The sequence below is a fragment of the Ranitomeya imitator genome, chromosome 1 (assembly GCF_032444005.1).
Source record: "Ranitomeya imitator isolate aRanImi1 chromosome 1, aRanImi1.pri, whole genome shotgun sequence".
Taxonomy (NCBI): Eukaryota; Metazoa; Chordata; class Amphibia; order Anura; family Dendrobatidae; genus Ranitomeya; species Ranitomeya imitator.
Genome location: NC_091282.1, coordinates 192,863,556 through 192,887,365, shown reverse-complemented (window position 1 = coordinate 192,887,365; position 23,810 = coordinate 192,863,556). Strand labels below are relative to the sequence as shown.

At 42.8% G+C, this 23,810-nt stretch overlaps 1 protein-coding gene across 1 annotated transcript in view; it reads left to right on the top strand.

Moving 5' to 3' along the window:
* FEM1C (fem-1 homolog C) overlaps positions 1-2,830 on the top strand; it is a 53,551-nt gene extending 50,721 nt beyond the window's left edge. The window contains exon 3 of the mRNA XM_069753130.1: positions 872-2,830. Coding sequence (XP_069609231.1) covers positions 872-2,181 — 1,310 coding nt within the window. The 3' untranslated portion in view covers positions 2,182-2,830. The remainder of the gene's footprint in view (positions 1-871) is intronic.
* The last annotated feature ends 20,980 nt before the right edge of the window (positions 2,831-23,810 follow it).

Here is a 23,810-nt window from a genome sequence, read left to right as displayed (position 1 = left end):
ATGCAGATGATAGGATTGTCAAATAGTCCCACTTGTATGCCTCAGAGCTGTGGTCTTGTTGCTTAGAAACTTTTAGGGTATGTGCACACGTCAGGATTTTCTAGCAGAAATTTCCTGACCAAAAATGGACATTTCTGCCAGAAATCCGCATGCGTTTTCGCGGGATTTTTTGCGTTTTTCCTGCTATTCTATGCATTTGGGAAAAAACGCACAAAAAAGCGTCAAACGCATGAAAAAACGCATGCGGATTTCTGGCAGAAATGTCCAGTTTTTGTCAGGAAAATTTCTGCAAGAAATCCTGACGTGTGCACATACCCGAAGAGTCTATTTCTCAGCAACAAAACCGCAGTTATGAGGCTGTATTCCCATAGTAAAGGCTTCTAAGAATCCCAGGAGATGTCCTTTTAGTCACCTGACCACTCAGGCCTGTGATTTCCTGCAGCGGTCAAGTGTCTGGAACGCAACCTCATCATTTCCTGGCCAGATTAAGTCCATCAGAACCACTTGTTTTCGAGTTGTAGGAGTTGCAGCTGGTGAGCATATTTAAAAATCAATAAATAGAAAAATAATGGAGGTGTTGGCTGATTTGCTGGGCTCTGGTCAGGTCCGTATTCTGTGGCTGCTGGGTGTGAGCAGTTCCCTACCTAGCATCCGTGTCAGGGGTAAGCTCCACCTCGCTCATAATGACGTGCTTTCTATCCTTGTAACGGACTACAAGTTTCCTATTTTTCGGCAGTGATGGGTAAAATTATTGAGCATTTCATAGCAGAATAGTGTGTGATCAATTTTTTGTTTGTGTCTTTGCCTCTCATGGGTTTTTCCTTTTCCATCTCTTGTTTCCCAGTTTAACTCGAGTTCCTTCTCTTTTCAGGTAATACCGCCTTGCATGATTGCGCTGAATCAGGAAGTTTGGAAATAATGAAAATGCTTCTGAAATATGGAGCTCGCATGGAAAAAGATGGTTATGGCATGACGCCACTGCTATCAGCCAGTGTGACCGGCCACACTAATATTGTTGATTTCCTTACTCAACACCCGCAGACCAGTAAACCTGAGCGCATCAATGCACTTGAACTTCTTGGAGCTACATTTGTTGACAAAAAGCGGGACCTTCTTGGTGCCTTAAAGTATTGGAAGAGAGCTATGGATATGAGATACAGCGACAGGACTAATGTCATCAGCAAGCCTGTGCCACAGGCCTTAATAATGGCTTATGACTATGCCAAGGAGGTTAATACGGCGGAAGAATTAGACAACCTTATTGCTGACCCTGATGAGATGAGGATGCAGGCGCTGTTGATAAGGGAGCGAATCTTGGGTCCATCGCATCCAGATACATCCTATTACATCCGGTACCGCGGTGCAGTTTACGCTGACTCTGGAAACTTCAAGCGTTGTATTAATTTATGGAAGTATGCCTTGGACATGCAGCAGAACAACCTGGATCCTTTAAGTCCTATGACTGCAAGTAGTTTACTGTCTTTTGCAGAGCTGTTTTCCTTCATGCTTCAGGACCGCGCAAAAGGCTTGTTTGACACCACAGTTACTTTTGATGACCTTATGGGTGTATTGTGTAAAAGTGTGTTAGAAATAGACAGGGCGGTCAGACATGCAACAACGCCGCCTGACCAAATCCAGTTAACCAAGGCCCTATCTATTATTTTGCACTTGATCTGTTTGCTGGAGAAGGTACCTTGCAGCTCAGAGCAAGAGCACTTCAAAAAACAGAATATCTATCGATTCCTTAAGCTGCATCCCAAAGGAAAAAACAACTTTAGTCCTCTGCACCTGGCTGTAGACAAAAACACCACTTGTGTTGGCCGCTACCCTGTTTGCAAGTTTCCCTCTCTTCAGGTGACCGCCATTTTATTGGAGTGTGGCGCAGATGTTAACGTCAGAGACTTTGAAGAGAACAGTCCGTTGCACATCGCAGCGCTCAACAATCATCCAGATATCATGAACCTGCTCATCAAATCTGGGGCACACTTTGACTCTACAAACGCGCACAACCAAACTGCCTGTGATTTGCTGGATGAGAAGGAAATGGCCAAGAACTTGATCCAGCCCATCAATCACACCACCCTGCAATGTCTCGCTGCACGCGTGATTGTCAAACACAATCTACAGTACAGGAAGGAAATCCCTGAGAAGCTGGAAAGTTTTGTGTTGCTTCATAGATGATGTTTTTATTGGACTTCTAGGACAACTGAAGGGTGCGTGCTTGGACTGTCAAGTTCTCACAAAAGCACTGTTAATGGGAAGCATCAGTAAGGCATCGGCTGGTAACGACTCCATCCGAATGGGTCTAATCTCACTCCATCAGCATTGAAAGGATTGGTTGCCCATATTTTAAATCTGCAAATTCTATGATAAATTTGGTTTTCTACGTCATCCTAAATTTGAAAAATCTGCACCCTAACCTGTAAAATCTGTTCCATTTGGTTTGTTTTCTTCCTGTTGGTATCGGGTGGGGATAGGGGAGAGCGGCAATTTGATTTTGTGTTCTTGTGTTTGTTTTTTTTGTTTTTTTGTTTGTTTTTTTTTTCTTCATCCCTGCTCTTGCTGATTTTGTGGATTTATTTTCCTATTTACATGTTTAAGGTTTCTCCCCCCCCCCCCCCTCCTCTTGCTCTAGTAATCTTCCAGTGTGTGGATGGGTATCTTTCTATGGACCATTTGCTAAGTTGTAAAAGCTTTATGAACATGTTAATGTTTGCAATTACCATAAGTGCTTTATCTCCTCTATGCACTGGCTTGGACATGACTGTTGTGTGTTAGCATACTTCTATGCAGCATTTTGCCAGCCCAATTAAAATCCAATTTGTAGTCAGTTGAAATTTCTTTTTCTATTCTGCACTAAGGCAGCATGGCTATTTTTTTTTTTTTTTCATTGGCATTCTTCTGTATTTCTGCAGGTAAACGGCTTCTTTCAATATTGCCTTTTCTTTAACCTACATTATAGGCGGAGAATATTCTGTCTTGTTAAGTCCTTAGGATGAAACGCGCTTGTGCAGAATGTCTTGCCCTTTTGCTTTCATCTCCTGTTTTGCTTTAAAGGGACTAATGACCATTTTCTTCTGTTATGCCATACCACAGTCTCGAGTCATTTGTATTATAAAAGCTGTGATTCACAGTGTCAAAATGGCGTGGAGACGGATTAGCAGCGAGACAGACCACAGGGAAGAAAAGATGAATTAACCATGCATTAAAAAATTGCTGTTGGATGGTAATGTTAAATATGAATTACTCTTAGGAATATCTTTTTTTTTTTTTTTTTTTTTTTGTGGGGTCCCTTTTTAAATGAAATTTGCAACAAATGCAGAGATAGTTGCCCATGTGGCATGCTGCATTTTCAGTGAGTACTAATACATATGTAGTGTGAATATAAAAGGGCGGCACATTGGTTTGCCAGGGCTTCTCATGTATTTTGCATTAATGTCCTCACTGTTTTCAAGTAATCAGTCCAGGTAACTCGCACCCCTTGGTACCGCTTTTCGGCCTCCTTTTTTTTTTTTTTTTTTTTTTCCCTTCCTCTCCTCTTTCTTCTCTTTTTGGGGAACTGAGCAGCCATAACCTACATCATTTTCTTATGCAGCTCATAAAGAAATTTAGATTTTTTTTTCCCTTTCTCTTTCTATCCCACCCCCCATCCTCTTTGGAAGGAAGGGCTTGATGTGGTTATAAGGAGTGTAGAGCGCACAAACAAGATTCAGGTGATTACGTTAACAGCACTTTATTGTTCTGTAATAACATTTATATTGGCCCTGCAATTGTCTTACAATAAAACTATTCAATGAAAACAAAAAAAATGTGAATTGCTTAAAGAAATACTAAACTGACTTTGTACTTTTTTGCGTTGATGGGTTGTTCATTTAATATGAATGTAGCATTGTAGTATTTTTTTCCAGTGCAGAATGGTTATTGTATTGAATTTTTGTGTATATTGGTTTTAGTTTATTTGCTGTATTTAGGCCCTAGACTTGTGTTCCCCTCTACTCTGGTTTTCCTAAGGGTAAGTTCACACAGGGCGTTTTTTTGCTGCTTTTTTTTTTTTTTGTTTAGCAAAACCTGATTTTCTTGGCAGGAAAGAAGGTGGGTTTTTTTGGTGCGTGTTTTGTTTTTTTTTTTTTCTCTTTATCCATGCTAATGTTCTTGAATTTTCAGCAGCAAATAATGATATATCTAGCAGCAGGTTAGAAATTACACATTAAAACTTAACTTTTACTTATATTTGTTAAAATCACAAACGTGACCATGAGTGAACAGGGTGCCAGTGTTTTTAAAACCAAAAAACCGTAACAAAGACCACAACACGACGAACAGGTAAGAGTTCAAATGGAACAATATTTGTAGAGCATTCATATGTTTCAAAACTTTCATACATATGACGCTACACAACAATGAGCAAGCTCAAAAACCATATAGGGTGGGCCAATCCCCAACCTATTAAATTTACACCACCAATAGCACTGGAATACATATATGCCTCACCACATTAATAATGCACACTAGCATATGTTCGATAAGTGTCTATGCGTGGATTCCTCTAGTAACAGCGTTTTCAATTTATACTCATCCTCTGGGACCGATGCTGCCAGCGGTGCCTCCTTAGAGTTTCCGGGGCTTAGGGGCGGATCATGCCGCACTAGCCATAGATCCCCGTTATATCCAATGTCTCCCGACGCGTTTCTTCTTTTAATTCATCAGGGGGGTAGTGACAAAGGTGCTCTCAAATACGCGAGCATTGCTAAACCATGCGCCCCCTTACCTGACTTAAATAGACTACATGTGTTCCTTCACGCGGCGCGTACCCGGCCGCCGGTGACTCATTTCCGGCTGCTCTCGCCCGCGCGCTGGCATAGTTTGTATTGACGCGCCCACCTTGTGCATCCTGAGGCCGCGTACTTCCGGCCACCGGAGAACTACTTCCGGACCCTCATGCACGCGCTGCTTGCCGCGCACCTTATAGTGCCGTGTAATGCTGCAGAGCTTGAGTGGGCAGACAAATGGGGATGCACCCGTCATTTCCAGTGGAGAATCAAAGACGGCGCATTAACCCATAAGCGTCACGTCCGGCTTACGATCAGGTGGCCGAGGTGTAAATTAAGCATGTGAGCCCCCGATTGGTCGGGCCAGCCCAATATGCTAAACATCCACCGAGGTGCATAACAATCCACGTGTGTGCATTGTTATGCACCTCGGTGGATGTTTAGCATATTGGGCTGGCCCGACCAATCGTGGGCTCACATGCTTAATGCGCGTGCATGAGGGGCCGGAAGTAGTTCTCCGGTGGCCGGAAGAACGCGGCCTCAGGATGCACAAGGTGGGCGCGTCAATACAAACTATGCCAGCGCGCGGGCGAGAGCAGCCGGAAATGAGTCACCGGCGGCCGGGTACGCGCCGCGTGAAGGAACACATGTAGTCTATTTAAGTCAGGTAAGGGGGTGCATGGTTTAGCAGTGCTCGCGTATTTGACAGCACCTTTGTCACTACCCCCCTGATGAATTAAAAGAAGAAACGCGTCGGGAGACATTGGATATAACGGGGATCTATGGCTAGTGCGGCATGATCCGCCCCTAAGCCCCGGAAACTCTAAGGAGGCACCGCTGGCAGCATCGGTCCCAGAGGATGAGTATAAATTGAAAACGCTGTTACTAGAGGAATCCACGCATAGACACTTATCGAACATATGCTAGTGTGCATTATTAATGTGGTGAGGCATATATGTATTCCAGTGCTATTGGTGATGTAAATTTAATAGGTTGGGGATTGGCCCACCCTATATGGTTTTTGAGCTTGCTCATTGTTGTGTAGCGTCATATGTATGAAAGTTTTGAAACATATGAATGCTCTACAAATTGTTCCATTTGAACTCTTACCTGTTCGTCGTGTTGTGGTCTGTTACGGTTTTTTGGTTTTAAAAACACTGGCACCCTGTTCACTCATGGTCACATTTGTGATTTTAACAAATATAAGTAAAAGTTAAGTTTTAATGTGTAATTTCTAACCTGCTGTTAGATATAGAAAATATTGGTTAGTGGTGACTTTTTGTCCTTGCTGAAATATTAGCAAATAATGATACCTGCGTTTTTTCAATACCCATTCAAGTCAATGGGTGAAAAATGCTGAAAAAAACTCAGCAAAAAAGCTGAAAAGTGACATGCTCTATGTCCAAAAAACGCAGCAAAGCACAAAATACCAATCACAACAAAAACCAGTGTGTGTGTGTGTGATTTCTGGTATCGCATAGGCTTTGCTGGTACTGTAAAAAGCAGCTGAAAATTAACATAAAAGCCGCAGCAAAAATGCCCTGTGTGAACTTACCCTAAGGCCAGTCTCGCACGTCCAGATAATTCCGATACCGGAAAAATCGGTACCGGAATTATCCGTGTCCGTGTGCTCACGTGGCACATCAGTGTGGCACACGTGCGGCATCCGTGTGCCGACTGGGTACCACACGCACCGTGCAGGAGACAGCGCTACAGTTAAGCGCTGTCCCCTGCATCTGGTGCTGAAGCCGCCATTCATTTCTTCTCTCCAGCAGCGTTCGCTGGAGAGAAGATATGAAAAATCTTTTTTTTTTTTTTTTTTTTCCACCCCCTGTGCGCCCCCCCCCCCCCCACTGTTAATAAAATACTTACCCGGCTCCCTCGCTGCTTCCTCTCCTCGCCGCAGCTTCTCCTGTATGAGCGGTCACGTGGTGCCGCCCATTACAGTGATGAATATGCGGCTTCACCCCTATGGAAGGTGGGAGGGGGTTGGGGATAGGGATCTTTTTTTTTAAACACCAAAAAGAGAAGAAATGAATGGCGGCTTCAGCTCCATGCTGGGGGGACAGCGCTTACTGTAGCGCTGTCTCCTGCACTGCACACGGACAACATCTGTGTGCGGTATGTGTTTTACGCGGACCCATTGACTTTAATGGGTCTGTGTAATACGTGCGCTCCGTGAAAACACGCTGACATGTGCAGAGACACATTGATTTTAATGTGTCTACGTGAGTCAGGGTCTCCGGTACGTGAGGAAACTGTCACCTCACGTACCGGAGCCACTGACGTGTGAAACCGGCCTAAGGTTGCTTTCACACATCAGGTTTTTGCCGTCAGGCACAATCTGGTGAATTTTGAAAAAAAAACTGATCTGGCAAAAGTTGCTGCCAGATCCGTTTTTTTCTCATAGACATCTATTAGCACCGGATTGCGAAGGATGGCCTCACGTTTCATCCATTATTTTCCTGAACCGTCGAAAATTAGTTTTCCGGCAGCCGGAGAAAACGTACATAGGAATGTTTTTTCTGTCTGTTGAAAAAATGGACAGTGACGGATCCAGCGAAAAACTGATGAAACAGGAGGTCAAATTATGGGGGGGGGGGGGGGTGGGTTTGTTTTTTGTCAAACAAATTATGCATTTTCCATTCTGGAGACACACACACACACACACACACACACACACACACACACACACACACTTACTTTTTCACAATTTCCGATGAATTCGTTTTTTCAAAATTTGCCGGATTATGCCTGACTGCAAAAACCTGATGTGTGAAAGCAGCCTATGGGAGTGGGTTCACGGTGTTGGTGGCTGTGCGCCAGTATCTAAATGAGTCTTCCCTGGCAGTGCCCTCAGTATAGAGCCATCGAAAGCCACGCTAAAGAATGAACATGTTACTACTTTTAACCACTTTAGGGTTTCCGAATCCTGAATCTGTTGAAAGCATTGACATAATGTGCAACATGTACACAATAATGCCGTTTTGACATTACTGTGCACCATGTTCATTTTATGGGGCACTTTTGCTGTATTTTTATTAAACGGATTGAAGGTGAAATTTACCTGAAAGATGCCATGTGCATATATGCTTCTGTAGGTTTATGTGCCAACAAGCAATTTATATTCCCTATTGTTCATCTGGCTTTTCAGGTATAGAAAAGGGACAAGACCTGAGTGGAGCAAATGATAAATCTTGGTGAAAGAGAACTTCTGTTCTTTAGTTATAAATCACCCTTCACTAAGCACTGTGCCGCTTCAGCCTGGGTCCCTTGCCTCCTGCTTGTGATACTTTATAGCTGCAGCCTGGGTCCCTTGCCTCCTGCTTGTGATACTTTATTACTAGTGATGAGTGAGCGTCCTCTGTTATCAGAGTATCTTGGGCGTGCTTGAATAATGATTACATCTGCGTGGCTGCATTTTTTTTTTTTTTTGCATCTGTAAGACAACTGCCGCAACACATGCAGCTGCAGGGACTCAAAGATATTCAAGCATGCCCCAGATACTTGGATAACACCCGCGCATGCTCTGAGAACACAGTAGCCGGGCACGTTCGCTCATAACTATTTACCTGTCAGAAGAGGAGAGCAATGTGAAGCTGTGTCTCATAGGAACACACTGGAGAATCTGTGCATGGTATACACAATATAGGGTACTTCTCGAATTCTGCACCTAGTCATTGCAGGGACTTGTTGCCTTTTACCATTGTTATCTTTATTTAAAACAGAATTTTATATCTTCAGCTGTATAGTGAACATGCAGCACATCAAGGAGGGCAGAACTTGGTGGAAAGGTATCTAAGAGCTGCCTGGAGGAAATTGATAATTACTAAAATATTATCAAAACAGGAGCCAAACTTCTGCCTATACAGAAAAATAAGCTCAGGACTGGTGATGGTATTCGACATAAATGGATGCAACCAAACTGGGATTTAAAAAAAAAAAATTGGGGCTAAGAGCACACTACTCCTGTGCACTTTGCTAAACAATATATATTCTGGTAAAGTATACCTTAACCTTGCCATTGGCCCTTAGACACGTTTTTGGCCTTTACCTGGTGAATATTTGGCCTTAATTAGTGATGAGCGAATATACTCGTTACTTGAGATTTCCCGAGCATGCTCGGGGGTCCTCAAAGTATGGTTTAGTGCTCGGAGATTTTGTTTTTCTTGCCGCAGCTGAATGATTTACATCTGTTAGCCAGCATAAGTAGATGTGGGGGTTGCCTGGGAATCCCCACATGTAATCAAGCTGGCTAACAGATGTAAATCATTTAGCTGCGGAAAGAAAAACTAAATCTCCGAGCACTAAAAAATAGTTGGAGGACACCCGAGCATGCTTGAGAAATCCCGAGTATATTCGCTCATCACTAGCCTTAATCTGTTGTTTGGGATGTGTGTGCATATGCACAATATAGGGAGAAAGTTGTCAATCAGTGGGAGAGCTGCATCTTCCAAATACCAGGACGCAGCCTGGGCTCTTAGACTGAAAGTGTGATTTTTATAAAACTACACTAAACTAGCACTGTAATTGATACACTGCAGGAATTGGGATCTGTAGTACTGCCAATACACGTTGAATGTAAAAACTTGTGCAGATAAAATGGTGGAATCTAATAGATACTTATGGTATACGAAAGGTTTACATCACGTCTGTACATTCTGTAGCTAATAAACTAGACTGAACATGGTTAAAGTGGGCACATAGCGTGGAATTAGGTGAGTCCTGATAGTCCAGCCTACCTTTCAAATGTCCAGGAGCAGTTGCTGTTCTGACCAGGTGTGTGAACACTACGGTTGTGGGCATTAGTGTTGATTGTAGCACTGAAGACCAATGCCAGCTGAGGTCAGTAACTGGCTGCAGCGGTCATGAGCGCGTGGTCAGGACCTAGTTACTGTTGAACACGTTCCAAAGACCATAGAGGCCCTTATTTGGTGAGTATATATTTTTACTTTGTGTCTTGTATTCTACACACTTTAACCCCTTAAGCCCCGAGGGTGGTTTGCACGTTAATGACCGGGCCAATTTTTACAATTCTGACCACTGTCCCTTTATGAGGTTATAACTCTGGAACGCTTCAACGGATCTTGGCGATTCTGACATTGTTTTCTCGTGACATATTGTACTTCATTTTAGTAGTAACATTTATTCGATATAACTTGCGTTTATTTGTGAAAAAAACGGAAATTTGGCGAAAATTTAGAAAGTTTCGCAATTTTCCAACTTTAAATTTTTATGCCCTTAAATCACAGAGATATCTCACGCAAAATACTTAATAAGTAACATTTCCCACATGTCTACTTTACATCAGCACAATTTTGGAACCAAAATTTTTTTTTGTTAGGGAGTTATAAGGGTTAAAAGTTGACCAGCAATTTCTCATTTTTACAACACCATTTTTTTTTAGGGACCACATCTCATTTGATGTCATTTTGAGGGGTCTATATGATAGAAAATACCCAAGTGTGAGACCATTCTAAAAACTGCACCCCTCAAGGTGCTCAAAACCACATTCAAGAAGTTTATTAACCCTTCAGGGGTTTCACAGGAATTTTTGGAATGTTTAAATAAGAATGAATATTTAACTTTTTTTCACACAAAATTTATTTCAGCTCCAATTTGTTTTATTTTACCAAGGGTAACAGGATAAAATGGATGCCAAACATTGTTGTACAATCTGTACTGAGTACGCTGATAGCCCATATGTGGGAGTAAACCACTGTTTGGGCGCATGGCAGAGCTAGGAAGGGAAGGAGCGCCATTTGACTTTTAAATGCAAAATTGACAGGAATTGAGATGGGACGCCATGTTGCGTTTGGAGAGCCACTGATGTGCCTAAACATTGAAACCCCCCACAAGTGACACCATTTTGGAAAGTAGACACCCTAAGGAACTTATCTAGATGTGTGGTGACCACTTTGACCCACCAATTGCTTCACAGAAGTTTATAATGCAGAGCCGTAAAAATAAAAAATCATATTTTTTCACAAAAATGATCTTTTCGCCCCCAATTTTTTATTTTCCCAAGAGTAAGAGAAGAAATTGGACCTCAAAAATTGTTGGCCAATTTGTCCTGAGTACGCTGATACCCCATATATGGGTGTAAACCACTGTTTGGGCGCATGGCAGAGCTCGGAAGCGAAGGAGCGCCATTTGACTTTTCAATGCAAAATTGACTGGAATTGAGATGGGACGCCATGTTGCGTTTGGAGAGCCCCTGATGTGCCTAAACATTGGAACCCCTCACAAGTGACACCATTTTGAAAAGTAGACCCCTTAAGGAACTTATCTAGATGTGTGGTGAGCACTTTGACCCAACAAGTGCTTCACAGAAGTTTATAATGCAGAGCCGTAAAAATAAAAAATCTTATTTTTTCACAAAAATGATCTTTTCGCCCCCAATTTTTTATTTTCCCAAGGGTAAGAGAAGAAATTAGACCACAAAAGTTGTTGTGCAATTTGTCCTGAGTGCGACGATACCCCATATGTGGGGGGTAAACCACTTTTTGGGTGCATAGCAGAGCTCGGAAGGGAAGGAGCGCCATTTGACTTTTCAATGCAAAATTGACTGGAATTAAGTTGGGACGCCATGTTGGTTTGGAGAGCCCCTGATGTGCCTAAACATTAAAACCCCCCACAAGTGACACCATTTTGGAAACTAGACCCCATAAGGAACTTATCTAGATGTGTTTTGAGAGCTTTGAACCCCCAAATGTTTCACTACAGTTTATAACGCAGAGCCGTTAAAATAATTTTTTTTTTTTTTTCGCAAAAATTATTTTTTAGCCCCCAGTTTTGTATTTTCACAAGGGTAACATAATAAATTGGACCCCAAAAGTTGTTGTCCAATTTGTCCTGAGTACGCTGATACCCCATATGTGGGGGGGAACCACTGTTTGGGCACATGGCAGAGCTCGGAAGGGAAGGAGCGCCATTTGGAATGCAGACTTAGATGGATTGGTCTGCAGGAGTCACGTTGCATTTGCAGAGCCCCTGATGTACCCAAACAGTACAAACCCCCCACAAGTGACCCCATATTAGAAACTAGACCTCCCAAGGAACTTATCTAGATGTGTTGTGAGAACTTTGAACCCCTAAGTGTTTCACTACAGTTTATAACGCAGAGCCGTGAAAATAAAAATTATTTTTTTTTTTCACAAAAATGATTTTTTAGCCCCCAGCTTTGTATTTTTACAAGGGTAACAGAATAAATTGGACCCCAAAAGTTGTTGTTCAATTTGTCCTGAGTACGCTGATACCCCATATGTGGGGGGGAACCACTGTTTGGGCGCATGGCAGAGCTCGGAAGGGAAGGAGCGCCATTTGGAATGCAGACTTAGATGGATTGGTCTGCAGGCGTCACGTTGCATTTGCAGAGCCCCTGATGTACCCAAACAGTAGAAACCACCCACAAGTGACCCCATATTGAAACTAGACCTCCCATGGAACTTATCTAGATGTGTTGTGAAAACTTTGAACCCCCAAGTGTTTCACTACAGTTTACAACGCAGAGCCGTGAAAATAAAAAATCCTTTTTTTTCCCACAAAAATGATTTTTAGCCCCCCAAATTTTTATTTTCCCAAGGATAACAAGAGAACTTGGACCCAAAAAGTTGTTGTCCAATTTGTCTCGAGTACGATGATACCCCATATGTTGGGGTAAACCCCTGTTTGGGCGCACGGGAGAGCTCGGAAGTGAAGGAGCACTGTTTTACTTTTTCAATGCAGAATTGGCTGGAATTGAGATCGGACGCCATGTCGCGTTTGGAGAGCCCCTGATGTGCCTAAACAGTGGAAACCCCCCAATTATAACTGAAACCCTAATCCAAACGCACCCCTAACCCTAATCCCAACTGTAACCCTAACCACACACCTAACCCTGACACACCCCTAATTCTAATCCCAACCCTAATCCCAACCGTAAATGTAATACAAACCCTAACCCTAGCCCTAACCCTAGCCCTAACCCTAACCCTAACCCTAACCCTAATGGGAAAATGGAAATAAATACATTTTTTTTAATTTTATTATTTTTCCCTAAGGCTAGGTTCACATTGCATTAGGGAAATCCGTTTAGCACTAGCGGATTGCGCTAACGCAATGTCTTTTTAGGTGTCGTGTTTAGTGGTCGCGTTAACGTCCCCGCTCTGGAAGATCGGGGATCGGACCTCGGGCGCGCCGCGGACGCTGCAAGCAGCGTCTGAGGCGCGCCACAAAAGAACGGCACCTTGCTAGCGCGAGCCGAAAATGGCACGCTCTAGCGATGCGCTACACCCGAAAATCACATTGCTGTCAATGGTTGTGCTAACGGACCCGTTGCACGGCGTTAATTGTGACATTTTCGCCGTGCAACGCTGTCCGTTAGCGTTAACCCATTAACGCAATGTGAACCTAGCCTAACTAAGGGGGTGATGAAGGGGGGTTTGATTTACTTTTATAGCGAGTTTTTTATATCGGATTTTTATGATTGGCAGCCGTCACACACTAAAAGACGCTTTTTATAGCAAAAAAGTTTTTGCGTCTCCACATTTTGAGACCTATAATTTTTCCATATTTTGGTCCACAGAGTCATGTGAGGTCTTGTTTTTTGCGGGACGAGTTGACGTTTTTATCGGTTACATTTTCGGACATGTGACAGTTTTTGATCGCTTTTTATTCCGATTTTTTGTGAGGCAGAATGACCAAAAACCAGCTATTCATGAATTTCTTTTGGGGGAGGCTTTTATACCGTTCCGCGTTTGGTAAAATTGATGAAGCAGTTTTATTCTTCGGGTGAGTACGATTACAGCGATACCTCATTTATATCATTTTTTTTATGTTTTGGCGCTTTTATACGATAAAAGCTATTTTATAGAAAAAATAATTATTTTGGCATCGCTTTATTCTCAGGACTATAACTTTTTTATTTTTTTGGTTATGATGCTATATGGCGGGTCGTTTTTTGCGGGACAAGATGACGTTTTCAGAGGTACCATGGTTATTTATATCCGTCTTTTTGATCGCGTGTTATTCCACTTTTTGTTCAGCGTTATGATAATAAAGCGTTGTTTTTTGGCTCGTTTTTTTTTTTTTTTTCTTACGGTGTTCACTGAAGGGGTTAACTAGTGGGCCAGTTTTATAGGTCGGGTCGTTACGGACGCGGCGATACTAAATATGTGTACTTTTATTGTTTTTTTTGTTTTTTTTTTATGTAAAGAAATGTATTTATGGGAATAATATTTTTTTTTTTCTGCTTTATTTAGGAATTTTTTTTTTATTTTTTTTTACAAGTGTGGAAATTTTTTTTTTTACTTTTTCACTTTGTCCCAGGGGGGGACATCACAGATCACCGATCTGACAGTGTGCACAGCACTCTATCAGATCGGTGATCTGACATACAGCCGGGCAGGGTTAGAGCTGCAGCTGCAGCCTGATCCTGACCCGGAAGTGCTCCCTGCAGGACCCGGATGCAGCCCGGCGGCCATTTTGGATCCGGGGACTGCAGGGAGAAGACGCTCGGTACACGGTGAGCACATCACCGTGTACCGATCGTCTCAGGGAAGCCCGCAGGGAGCCCTCTCCCTGCGCGATGCTTCCCTGCACCGCCGGCACACCGCGATCATCTTTGATCGCGGTGTGCCGGGGGTTAATGTGCCGGGAGCGGTCCGTGACCGCTCCTGGCACATAGTGCCGGATGTCAGCTGCGATAGGCAGCTGACACCCGGCCGCGATCGGCCGCGCTCCCCCCGTGAGCGCGGCCGATCGCATATGACGTACTATCCCGTCCATGGGAATTAAGTCCCAGGTCACCTGGACGGGATAGTACGTCATATGGGATTAAGGGGTTAAAGAGTTGTCTTAGATTTTTTTTTTATGCTACCTTTGGTTTTATGTACCCAGTTACCTTGTTAGACCTTGCAAAGAGTGCACTTATGATTGAATCTTTGAAAGATTAAAATATAATCTCACTATAGTTTTTGGATGTGTTTCTCTCCCAACAAACTGCACAAACACCATGATCTATGAAATGCACAAGCTGTAGCCTTAATTTTTTTGTTTGCTTTTGCATCTTCTGCATAATATTTATTTTTATATAACGCTAACATATTCTGCAGCGCTTTACAGTTTTGCACACATTTTCATCGCTGTCCCCAGATGGGGCTCACAATCTAAATTCCTTATCAGTATATCTTTGGAATGTGGGAGGAAACCGGAGAACCCAGAGGAAACCCATGCAAACACGGAGAGAACATACAAACTCCTTGCAGATATTGTCTTTGGTGGGATTTGAACCCAGGACTCAAGCGCTGCAAGGCTGCAGTGCTAACCACTGAGCTACCGTGCTCCCCTGTATCTATTATTAAGACACCTGACCATGAGAGTATGTGGTAATTTAAGAAATTTTAGAAGAAAAATGCACATTGTATGTTTCGGACACAGATACACCATATGTCAAAATGTAAAATCCACTCTACTCCTTGCACTGTTTGAGTAAAACACAAACAAACACAGAGGCACAACCCTCGAGCCGAATAAATAAAATGCAATGGAATGCGATTAGTAATAAGTAAACCCGTGAATGTTTGAGTGCAGATTTGGTACTTAAGGACTATGGTCATGAACATTCTTCCACCTCACCCCCCTTGAAAAACAGCCAAGCTATCTGATCCACAAGTTCTGCAGTCTCTTCTGTTTAAGATCTCTGCTGACTGTGGTTCTGTGGCCCATCCTCCTGGCCCTATTCCTGTCCCACAAGTGGAAGAGACTAAATGCACTGATGCCCAACACCTTGTATCGCAGGATGAGAATTTAGGAGGGCCAGTGCACATGGTCAGTGGACTACTGCGTCATATGTCAGAGGATAAGGAAAAACCAGTACCAACTGATGTGTATTTTTTCAGTGTGCTATTCGGCAAGGAAGATGGATGCAAAGTGGTTTGAATATGATGTGGGGGACAATGAGGTTCTAGATTCCACATGGCGCGAAAGCCATTATGGTGATGTGCTCTGTTTGAAGGAAGAGGAGGTCGTCTCACTGACCTAGCATCACAGCCAAAGAGGGAACAGGGTAGAAAAAGCACACCCGTAGCCGTTACGTCGCCTGTTTCTGCCACCCACCATGCCAAGGAAATGAGAAGACCTAAGCCAGCTCAAGGGAGCTCCCTGGAGTGGGATTTCTTCAGACAATGTCCTGACAACAAGACACGGGTGGTTTTCACGCTGTGCCATCAGCTTGAAGCAAGGCATAAATCTGCTGAACCTGAACACTACCTGCATGATCAGACATCTGAAATCTAAGCACGAGCTGCAGTGGGAGTACACACAAAGCATGACAGATCAGAGCCTACTTCTCCCTCTTCTGCTCCTGCCTCTTCCTTGCCTCCCCCCACTTAACTAGGGCCTCCCCTCAAACAGGATGTGACACTACCACCATTGACCGTTTCACCGAGGATCTCCACACTGTCCCATGAAACTGTTCAACTGTCCATCTGCAGACCCTTGAGAGACTAAATTTGCCCCTACTATCCACAAGCCATGCTCCTCAATTACAGCATTTAAAAAATTACTCGTTTTCAAGATGCTTCCATTCAGGCTGATGGAGATGAACAGTTTAGCCCCTTTCCGACATCAGGCGTAATAGTACGCCACTGAGCCCACATCTTTCCCGGAACATGTCCGCTGTTTTGAACAGCAAACATGCGGCTATTAACTAGTTAAATGCCGATGTCAAACGCTGACAGCGGCATTTAAATGGTGTTTCCGGCAATCATGCTGGAAATACGCACACCTGTGACCCGCGTCATGATCGCAGGTCACCGATGTGTCGGCATGACAACCCGAGGTCTCCTGGAGACCTCTATCGTCACTGCCGGATTGCTGTGAGCACCACTCAGTGGTCGACGCTCATAGCAAGTCAGCAATTCTACGTAGAGACGATCGAGTTGTGCCAGCTTCTAGTCTCCTATGGAGACTATTAAAGCATGGCAAAGGTAAAAAAAAATTTAAAAGTATAAAAAATATATAAAGTTCAAATTACTCCCCTTCCGCCCCATTCAAAATTGAACAACAAAAAAAAACAAACATACACATATTCAGTATCGCCACGTTTGGAATCGGCCGATCAATTAAAAAAAAAAAGATTAACCTGACTGCTAACGGCGCAGCGAGAAAAAAGTCAAAATTCCATCAATTATGTTTGAGACATTGCATTAAAATGCAATGACAGGCGATCAAAATAACGTATCTGCACCAAAATGGAATCATTAAAAATGACAGCTCGGCGTGCAAAAAATAAACCCTCACCCAACCTGGGATCACGAAAATTGGAGACGCTACGGGTATCGGAAAATGGCACAATTGTTTTTTTATTTTTTTAAGCAAAGTTTGGAATTTTTTTTTTTCACCACCTAGGTAAAAAAGAACCTAGACATGTTTGGTGTCTATGAACTTGTAATGACCTGGAGAATCCTAACAGCAGGTCAGTTTTAGCATTCATTGAACCTAGCAAAAACGCCAAACAAAAAACTAGGGTGGGATTCTACTTTATTTTTTGCAATTTCACCGCGCTTGGATTTGTTTTCCCATTTTCTAGTACACAACATGGTAAAACCAATGGTGTCGTTCAAAAGTACAACTCGTCCCACAAAAAATAAGCCCTCACATGGACATATTGACAGAAAAATAAAAGTTATGGCTCTGGGAAGGAGGGGAGCGAAAAACAAAAACATATCTGGTCATTAAGGGGTTAAAGGTGGATTGACATTGAAAATAATTCAGGTATATTTTTTATTGCGGTTTGTTTTACTACATTCTGTGGTAAAAATATCCTGGAAATATGACTATACCCAAGTTCCATAGATATTTAAGTAAAAAAATATATTTCAGAAGTTTGGAAAAAAAAAATACAAAGTTCAAATAATTGCATCTGTTTGTTGCAAAAATATCTTGATATTCCCTTTTGGAAAATCAGCGTGAAAAAAAAACCTTTTTTCTCAAGGCACAATTTTTTATCTGCAGGCAGACAGATTGCATCAGGCTGCCTGGATCCAGAGAGGTTTATAGTATGATATAAGGTGATGGACATAATAGAAAGCCATATCACTCAAACTTAATTTCTCCATCTTCTCCAATGTGTCCTCGTAAATCGGACTGCACTCGAAATTGACATGTTGTAGAAGTAGAAAAGAGCTTTCATATTGATGCTTTAGAGCAGGTAGTTCTTCTATTCAGGGTGTTTCCATTGGGATAGATGTTGGGTTGTGACTTTACACTTATCTTGGACGTTGAGAACAACTGCTATTCTTTTCCAAATAAATGGCACGATTCTCTGTAAGGTGGAGTAGTCAAGACACAGTGTAAAACCATTCACATTTCTTTTTTTCTTCTAAAATGGATCCCGAATGCTCCCAGAAAACCAGAATGGAGCATAGTATAGTGAACACAACAATATAATTCAATTTTGAAAATCAAAACCATATGGTCAACGTCCTTCCCAACCCAGGGTTTCGCCCTTTCGACTTCCTCAATGGGAATGTGAGTTAAGCATAACTTCTAATTAATTGCATCTGCACTAACCCATCCCCCTTAACAAGCACATATTTAAATAATTATTCTAGATGTTTTAATAGGATAAAAAAAAAAATCAGATCTTCTTTCAAATAATAGTTCACAACTCCAAAACAAAGGAAAGAAACATTTTTCATTATTGATTCTCGCAAAACTGACCCAACTTCTGGCACATTCAATTAACCTATTCCCCATGGAGCTGTGGTAGAGGTCTATATAAGTGTCTGTTCACATGAGGCAGACCTGCTGCAGAAACTCATGCTTAAACTCAGCAGAATAGTGTGACTGTAGATAAATTGATTAAATGGTAAACTCCAGCACTCAAATTTTATTGATGCCAAAATTAGAAAAATCCACAATTTTGGATAACAGACCAAAAAGAATACAGACGTATAGTTCATCAATGATTCGGCGTAATATTGCCAATTTCTAGATACATCTGTCAGGCTCGGGGTCCCCGGGTGGCAGAGTGCAGTATCCCCGTGTGTATTTTTGCTCCAGAGCACCTACTTTACAGTGAGCATCCCTTTTCTACTCTACAGATAAATTGAAGCGTGAAAACAACCTGGCATTTACAAACATGTAGCTACAATTTTGTGGTTTGAATGCTGCTCTTATGTGAACATGGCTTTAGAAACCATTCCGGGAGGAAACTCTACTTATCAGTACCGACATGCTTGTCATTAATCACACATTACCGCTCTTTTTCATACATGCACACAAACTGCATTGTTACAAATTAAATAAAAAAAAGTTATTTTGTAACAATCTATACAGACCGCTTATAATAGTCCAAAGAAAGAAAATTATAGAAGCACAAGAGGAAAAACCATATATAACCAAACTATGAAATATTTAGTTCCTGTCTGCATGCATAAAAAGTAACCCGGGAAACCTTGCAGGGAGGAAACATCACAACGAAAACATTCCAAATGGACCAAAGAATTCTGGGCAACTAGTGTAAAAAATATAAAGATTAGAAAAGGATGTAATAGATTTTAAAATAAGATACATTTGGTGATTTTATTCTGGTAAGTGCACATTATAAAGTACTGAATAAAGGCTTAAGATTTGCATCCGCTAAAGAATCACTGCATTTTAGACATACGGTATATAAATAGGCATAACCTTGTTATTCTAAAAAATAGAGAAAATGAGTTGATCAAATATGAAAGTAATGGGTTGAGAGAGAAATCTAATTTTATGCCAGTCATTTCAAACAATGACTGTGTGGAGTCACACAAAAGTATAGTGTAGAGACCTAGAGGGTATTACAAGGTCCATGAAAACCTCAAAAAGAGGGAAAAATTCTCCAATATTCAAGAAAAAAAAAACAGGCAGAAATGCTTGCCTGTCTAACTGGGCCTCAATACAATTGCACTACCAGGGTGCAGCGGACCCAAGTAAAATGGCAACTGCACAGGTGCGATAATACCAAATGAGACAGCCAGCCTTCAATCAGGGATTGGCCGTGTGGTACACCAGTGCAAAAAAATACTCTGTATGTGGCAATGTTCACACAAAGCATGCACGTTATATTTTTTTTCAGGGTGCAGTTGGGCCCAAATGGTTCTGTAAACTGTGGCCTCTGTTCACACAGGATGCATCATAGTTAGCATTGGGCAGCCCTCCATAGGGCGTCACTAATAGCCTGAGTATTGCACCTGTGCAGTTGCCATTTTACTTTGGTCTGCTGCACCCTGGTAGTGCAATTGTATTAAGGTCCATGTAGACAGGTAAGCATCTCTGCCTGTTTTTGGTTTTATTACAAGAACCAGCTACACTAACAAAAGAAGAAACGGTCACGTTGAGAAATCAAAAAGAAAGCATAATCAAGCCTGCAGACAAGGGGAAAATATTACAATCATGAATGCTGAAGACTACAGTAAATGTAATGATTACTTTCACATTCTGTATTTTAGAAGAAAAATAAAACTCTACCCAGTGAGAGCTAAAAAATATAAATTGGGTCATCCACCTGCTTCTCAAATGCCATAAAACTCCCACCTCCCAAGTAAACTTAATGGCACATTATTCTCACCTCCTGCACCAGCTCCATTCCAGCAATGTTGATGCTGTGTCTCCTGACATTCACGTAACATTGTCATGTGAGCGCTGCCACTAATCAGCAGCCCCTAATGGGCTGCTTCACCCACACCTGATTTTAAAAAACTCTGACGTCCAAGGGAAGCGTCACGGGTTTACTGCGACAGAGAGGATCCAGAAGACCGCAGTGTCTGATTTCTCCTACTCCTGCACTGATTAGAAGCACTTCACCTTCATATTAAATGGTCTAAGTTTCTTTTAGCAGTTCAGTTGTTAATCTGCTCAGTTGAGAGCTCCTGGAAGCTTTCCTGTGTTAATGCTCTCAGCTGTGCACTGTTAGCCTCTCCTATATAATCTGGGTCCTGGCTAGCACTCATTGTCAAAGTAGCTTATGCTGCATGGCTGGAGGTTGTTGGTGGTAGTTATTGGAGAAGGTGTTGGGTGGATTTATTATTTAGGTTTTGAGTGTGTGATAATTCCCTTCTCCTACTTTGGTTTAACCCCATCCTCCCTCTGTTAATTTTGTGTATATTTTTATGATTGGTATTTTCCCTTACCCCTGTTCGTATTACCTTGTAAGTCTGGTTGTTGTACTACGGTACACTACTACTCTCCTTCTCCCTGGGTGGGAGAAGGGTACAGACTGAGGGCAGATTCAGGATCTAAGGCAGGGTACGAGTCCTCGGCATCTTCACCGTCAGAAGTAATCCGGGGAACAGGGCGAGCTAAGGCACCCCTAGCGTTAGGGAAAGAGAAGGAGCACCTGGTCCTGTGACACCTGACAAAAGAGTCGTGGCAGGAGGTGTGAGCATTGCATCCCATTAAAGGCCACTGATTTGTGAGAGCTGGAAAATTGTCGTGGACATTGCTGGAACAGCACTAGTGCAGGTTGTGAGTATAAAGTTTATCAATTTTACTTGGAGGCCAGTCGTAGTAGCCATAGATTGTTACTTCTCATGCTTCACAGTGCACATTTTTACAAGGTTATGTAATAATAACAGATCATGAACACTTACCAGGCACTGAAGCATACTTGCTGCCATTTGCAGCAACACAGCTTTCAGCCTTTTTTTGGACGAATCAATAGTCTCCATTTGCTAACATTGTACTCAATTTTATTTTTTTCCATCAGCCCAGGAACATCACTGCAATACACTGTAGCACCGTCTTGAGAAAAGTATAAAAGGAATTAATTTTCTCTGCTTCTGTACCATGAAAAACAAGTAGTTGAAGGAAGCAGGTTCTTTTTCTTTATGGTATGTGGACACGTTGCAGCTCTGCAGCGGTTTTTTCCGCGCAGAAACGCTGCAGATCCGCAAGTGACTTACAGTACAATGTAAATCAATGGCAAAAAAAAATGTGATAATGGTGCAGAAAAATCTTCACAGAAAACGCAGCAGATTCAAAAAAAGGACCATGTCAATTCTTTTTCCAGATCTGCTGCGCTTTTACACCCATTCCATAATAGAAATCTGCAGGGGTAAAAAAAAAGAAGAAATCAGCACAAAAATCTGCAACGTGTGCACATACCAAAAAAAAAAAAAGGCGCAGATTCTGGCCTGAGTTTTTTTGCCAAGAAATGCAGAATCTGCACAGAAAATTCCACAGTCAATTCTGCAACGTGTGCATATAGCCTTAGCAGTAGCGTAGCTACCTGTGGGGGGGCAGAGGGGGCCCACCTGGAGCTCAGAGGGGGCCCACCTGGAGCTATGCTACTGTAACTGTATCAGCCGGCGGGCGCTCAGCGATACAGTTACATTCTGCGGCAGAGCAGGGAGAATCGATCTCCCAGCTCTGATGCTTGTCGCTCTGGGGCCCCTGAGCAGGCGGGGGGTGGCCCGGTGCCAGCAATGGACCCACCGCCTGTCATTGCAAGATCAGCTGTACCGGCATTGAGCCGATACAGCTGACCACAATGAGGAGCGCTGCGCTACGCTCCTCCCATCATCCCCCTGTCAGCATCTGATGTCTCCGACACTGACAGCGGGCGTGATGACTTCATTGCCCGGCGCCCGCTGTCTGTAGATAAGCGGGCGCTCAGAGCAGCGCAGGAACCAGGAAGAAGAGAGGTATTTATTTTTTTTATAGGGTGCTGCCTTATACTACAGGATCTGCCTATGCGGTGCTGCCTTATACTACAGAGTCTGTCTGGGTGCTGCCTTGTGCTGTAGAGTCTGCCTATGAGGAGTGAATTATACTATATTGAAGACTATCTGGTGCATTATACTATATGGAGGATATCTAGAGGGGCATCATTCAGTGTGGAGATTACAGTGTTGGAACCATCAAATAGTGAGGGGGCATTATACTGTGTATAGGGGAGCTGTAAGGGAGGGAGACCCGGGACTTTATTAAATGTAGAGTGGGCACTTATTGTTATAGGGGAACTCGGGTTACTGTGACTATCAAAGGGGCACACAGGGCAATATTACTTTCTAGAGGGCAAAATATGGGCACTGTTTTCTAGGGCACTTGCACCCGGCATTACTATGTTATACAGGGTTACTTTAGAATTTAGAATGCACAGAGAACCACTCAGCAGGTGCAGTAATGGGGACACATATGGCAGCAGCGGCTCAGTATTGGGGTATCAGGTGTACTAATAGGGACAGATAACAGCAGCGGCTCAGTATTGGGGCATCAGCAGGATGAGGAGTTTGTGCAGGTTGGGAATAGATGGTGATGGGGCTGGAATGTGAGAAGTGAAACGTGTGTAATCTCTGCTGGTGAGTCGTGGCTGGAAGAAGTTGTCATGTCGGTCTGGACCAGATGGAAAAGACGGGAAAAATGAACGATTCCATCATAAAGAACGTCAGCGGTAAGACATTATCTGTAACTGTGCTGTGATCTCTTATATGTTGTAGGGCTGGTATCTACCACTGACCATATGGCGGTAATATCCATGTTGGTCGTTATATAGAGATTATCTTCAGTAACAGCGCGGTCATCTGCTGAGGTTCTCCACTATTCGGGTGCGTCACCCAGTTGTAATCAAGGTTACCTGGTTAGGGACCCATTCAGAAGCTTCGCCCCCCCCTGAACCAAAACCCTAGCTACACCTCTGAGCCTAAGGCTGTGTGCACACGTTTAGGAATTTTCGCGGTTTTTCGCTATAAAACCGCTAAAAAAATGCAGACGTTAAGCATCCTATTTTTAGAATGCATTCTGCATTTTTTGTGCACATGTTGCGTTTTTTTCCACGGCGTTATCGCATTTCAGAAAAAAACGCAGCATGTTCATTAAAGTGTGGAATCGCAGCGATTCTGCACACATAGGAATACATTGATCCGCTTAATTCCCGCATGGAGCTATGCCCACCATGCGGGAAGTAAGTGGATCATGTGCGGTTGGTACCCAGGGTGGAGGAGAGGAGACTCTCCTCCAGGCCATGTGTACCATATAATTGTAATAAAAAAAGAATTAAAATAAAAAACCTTGATATTCTCACCT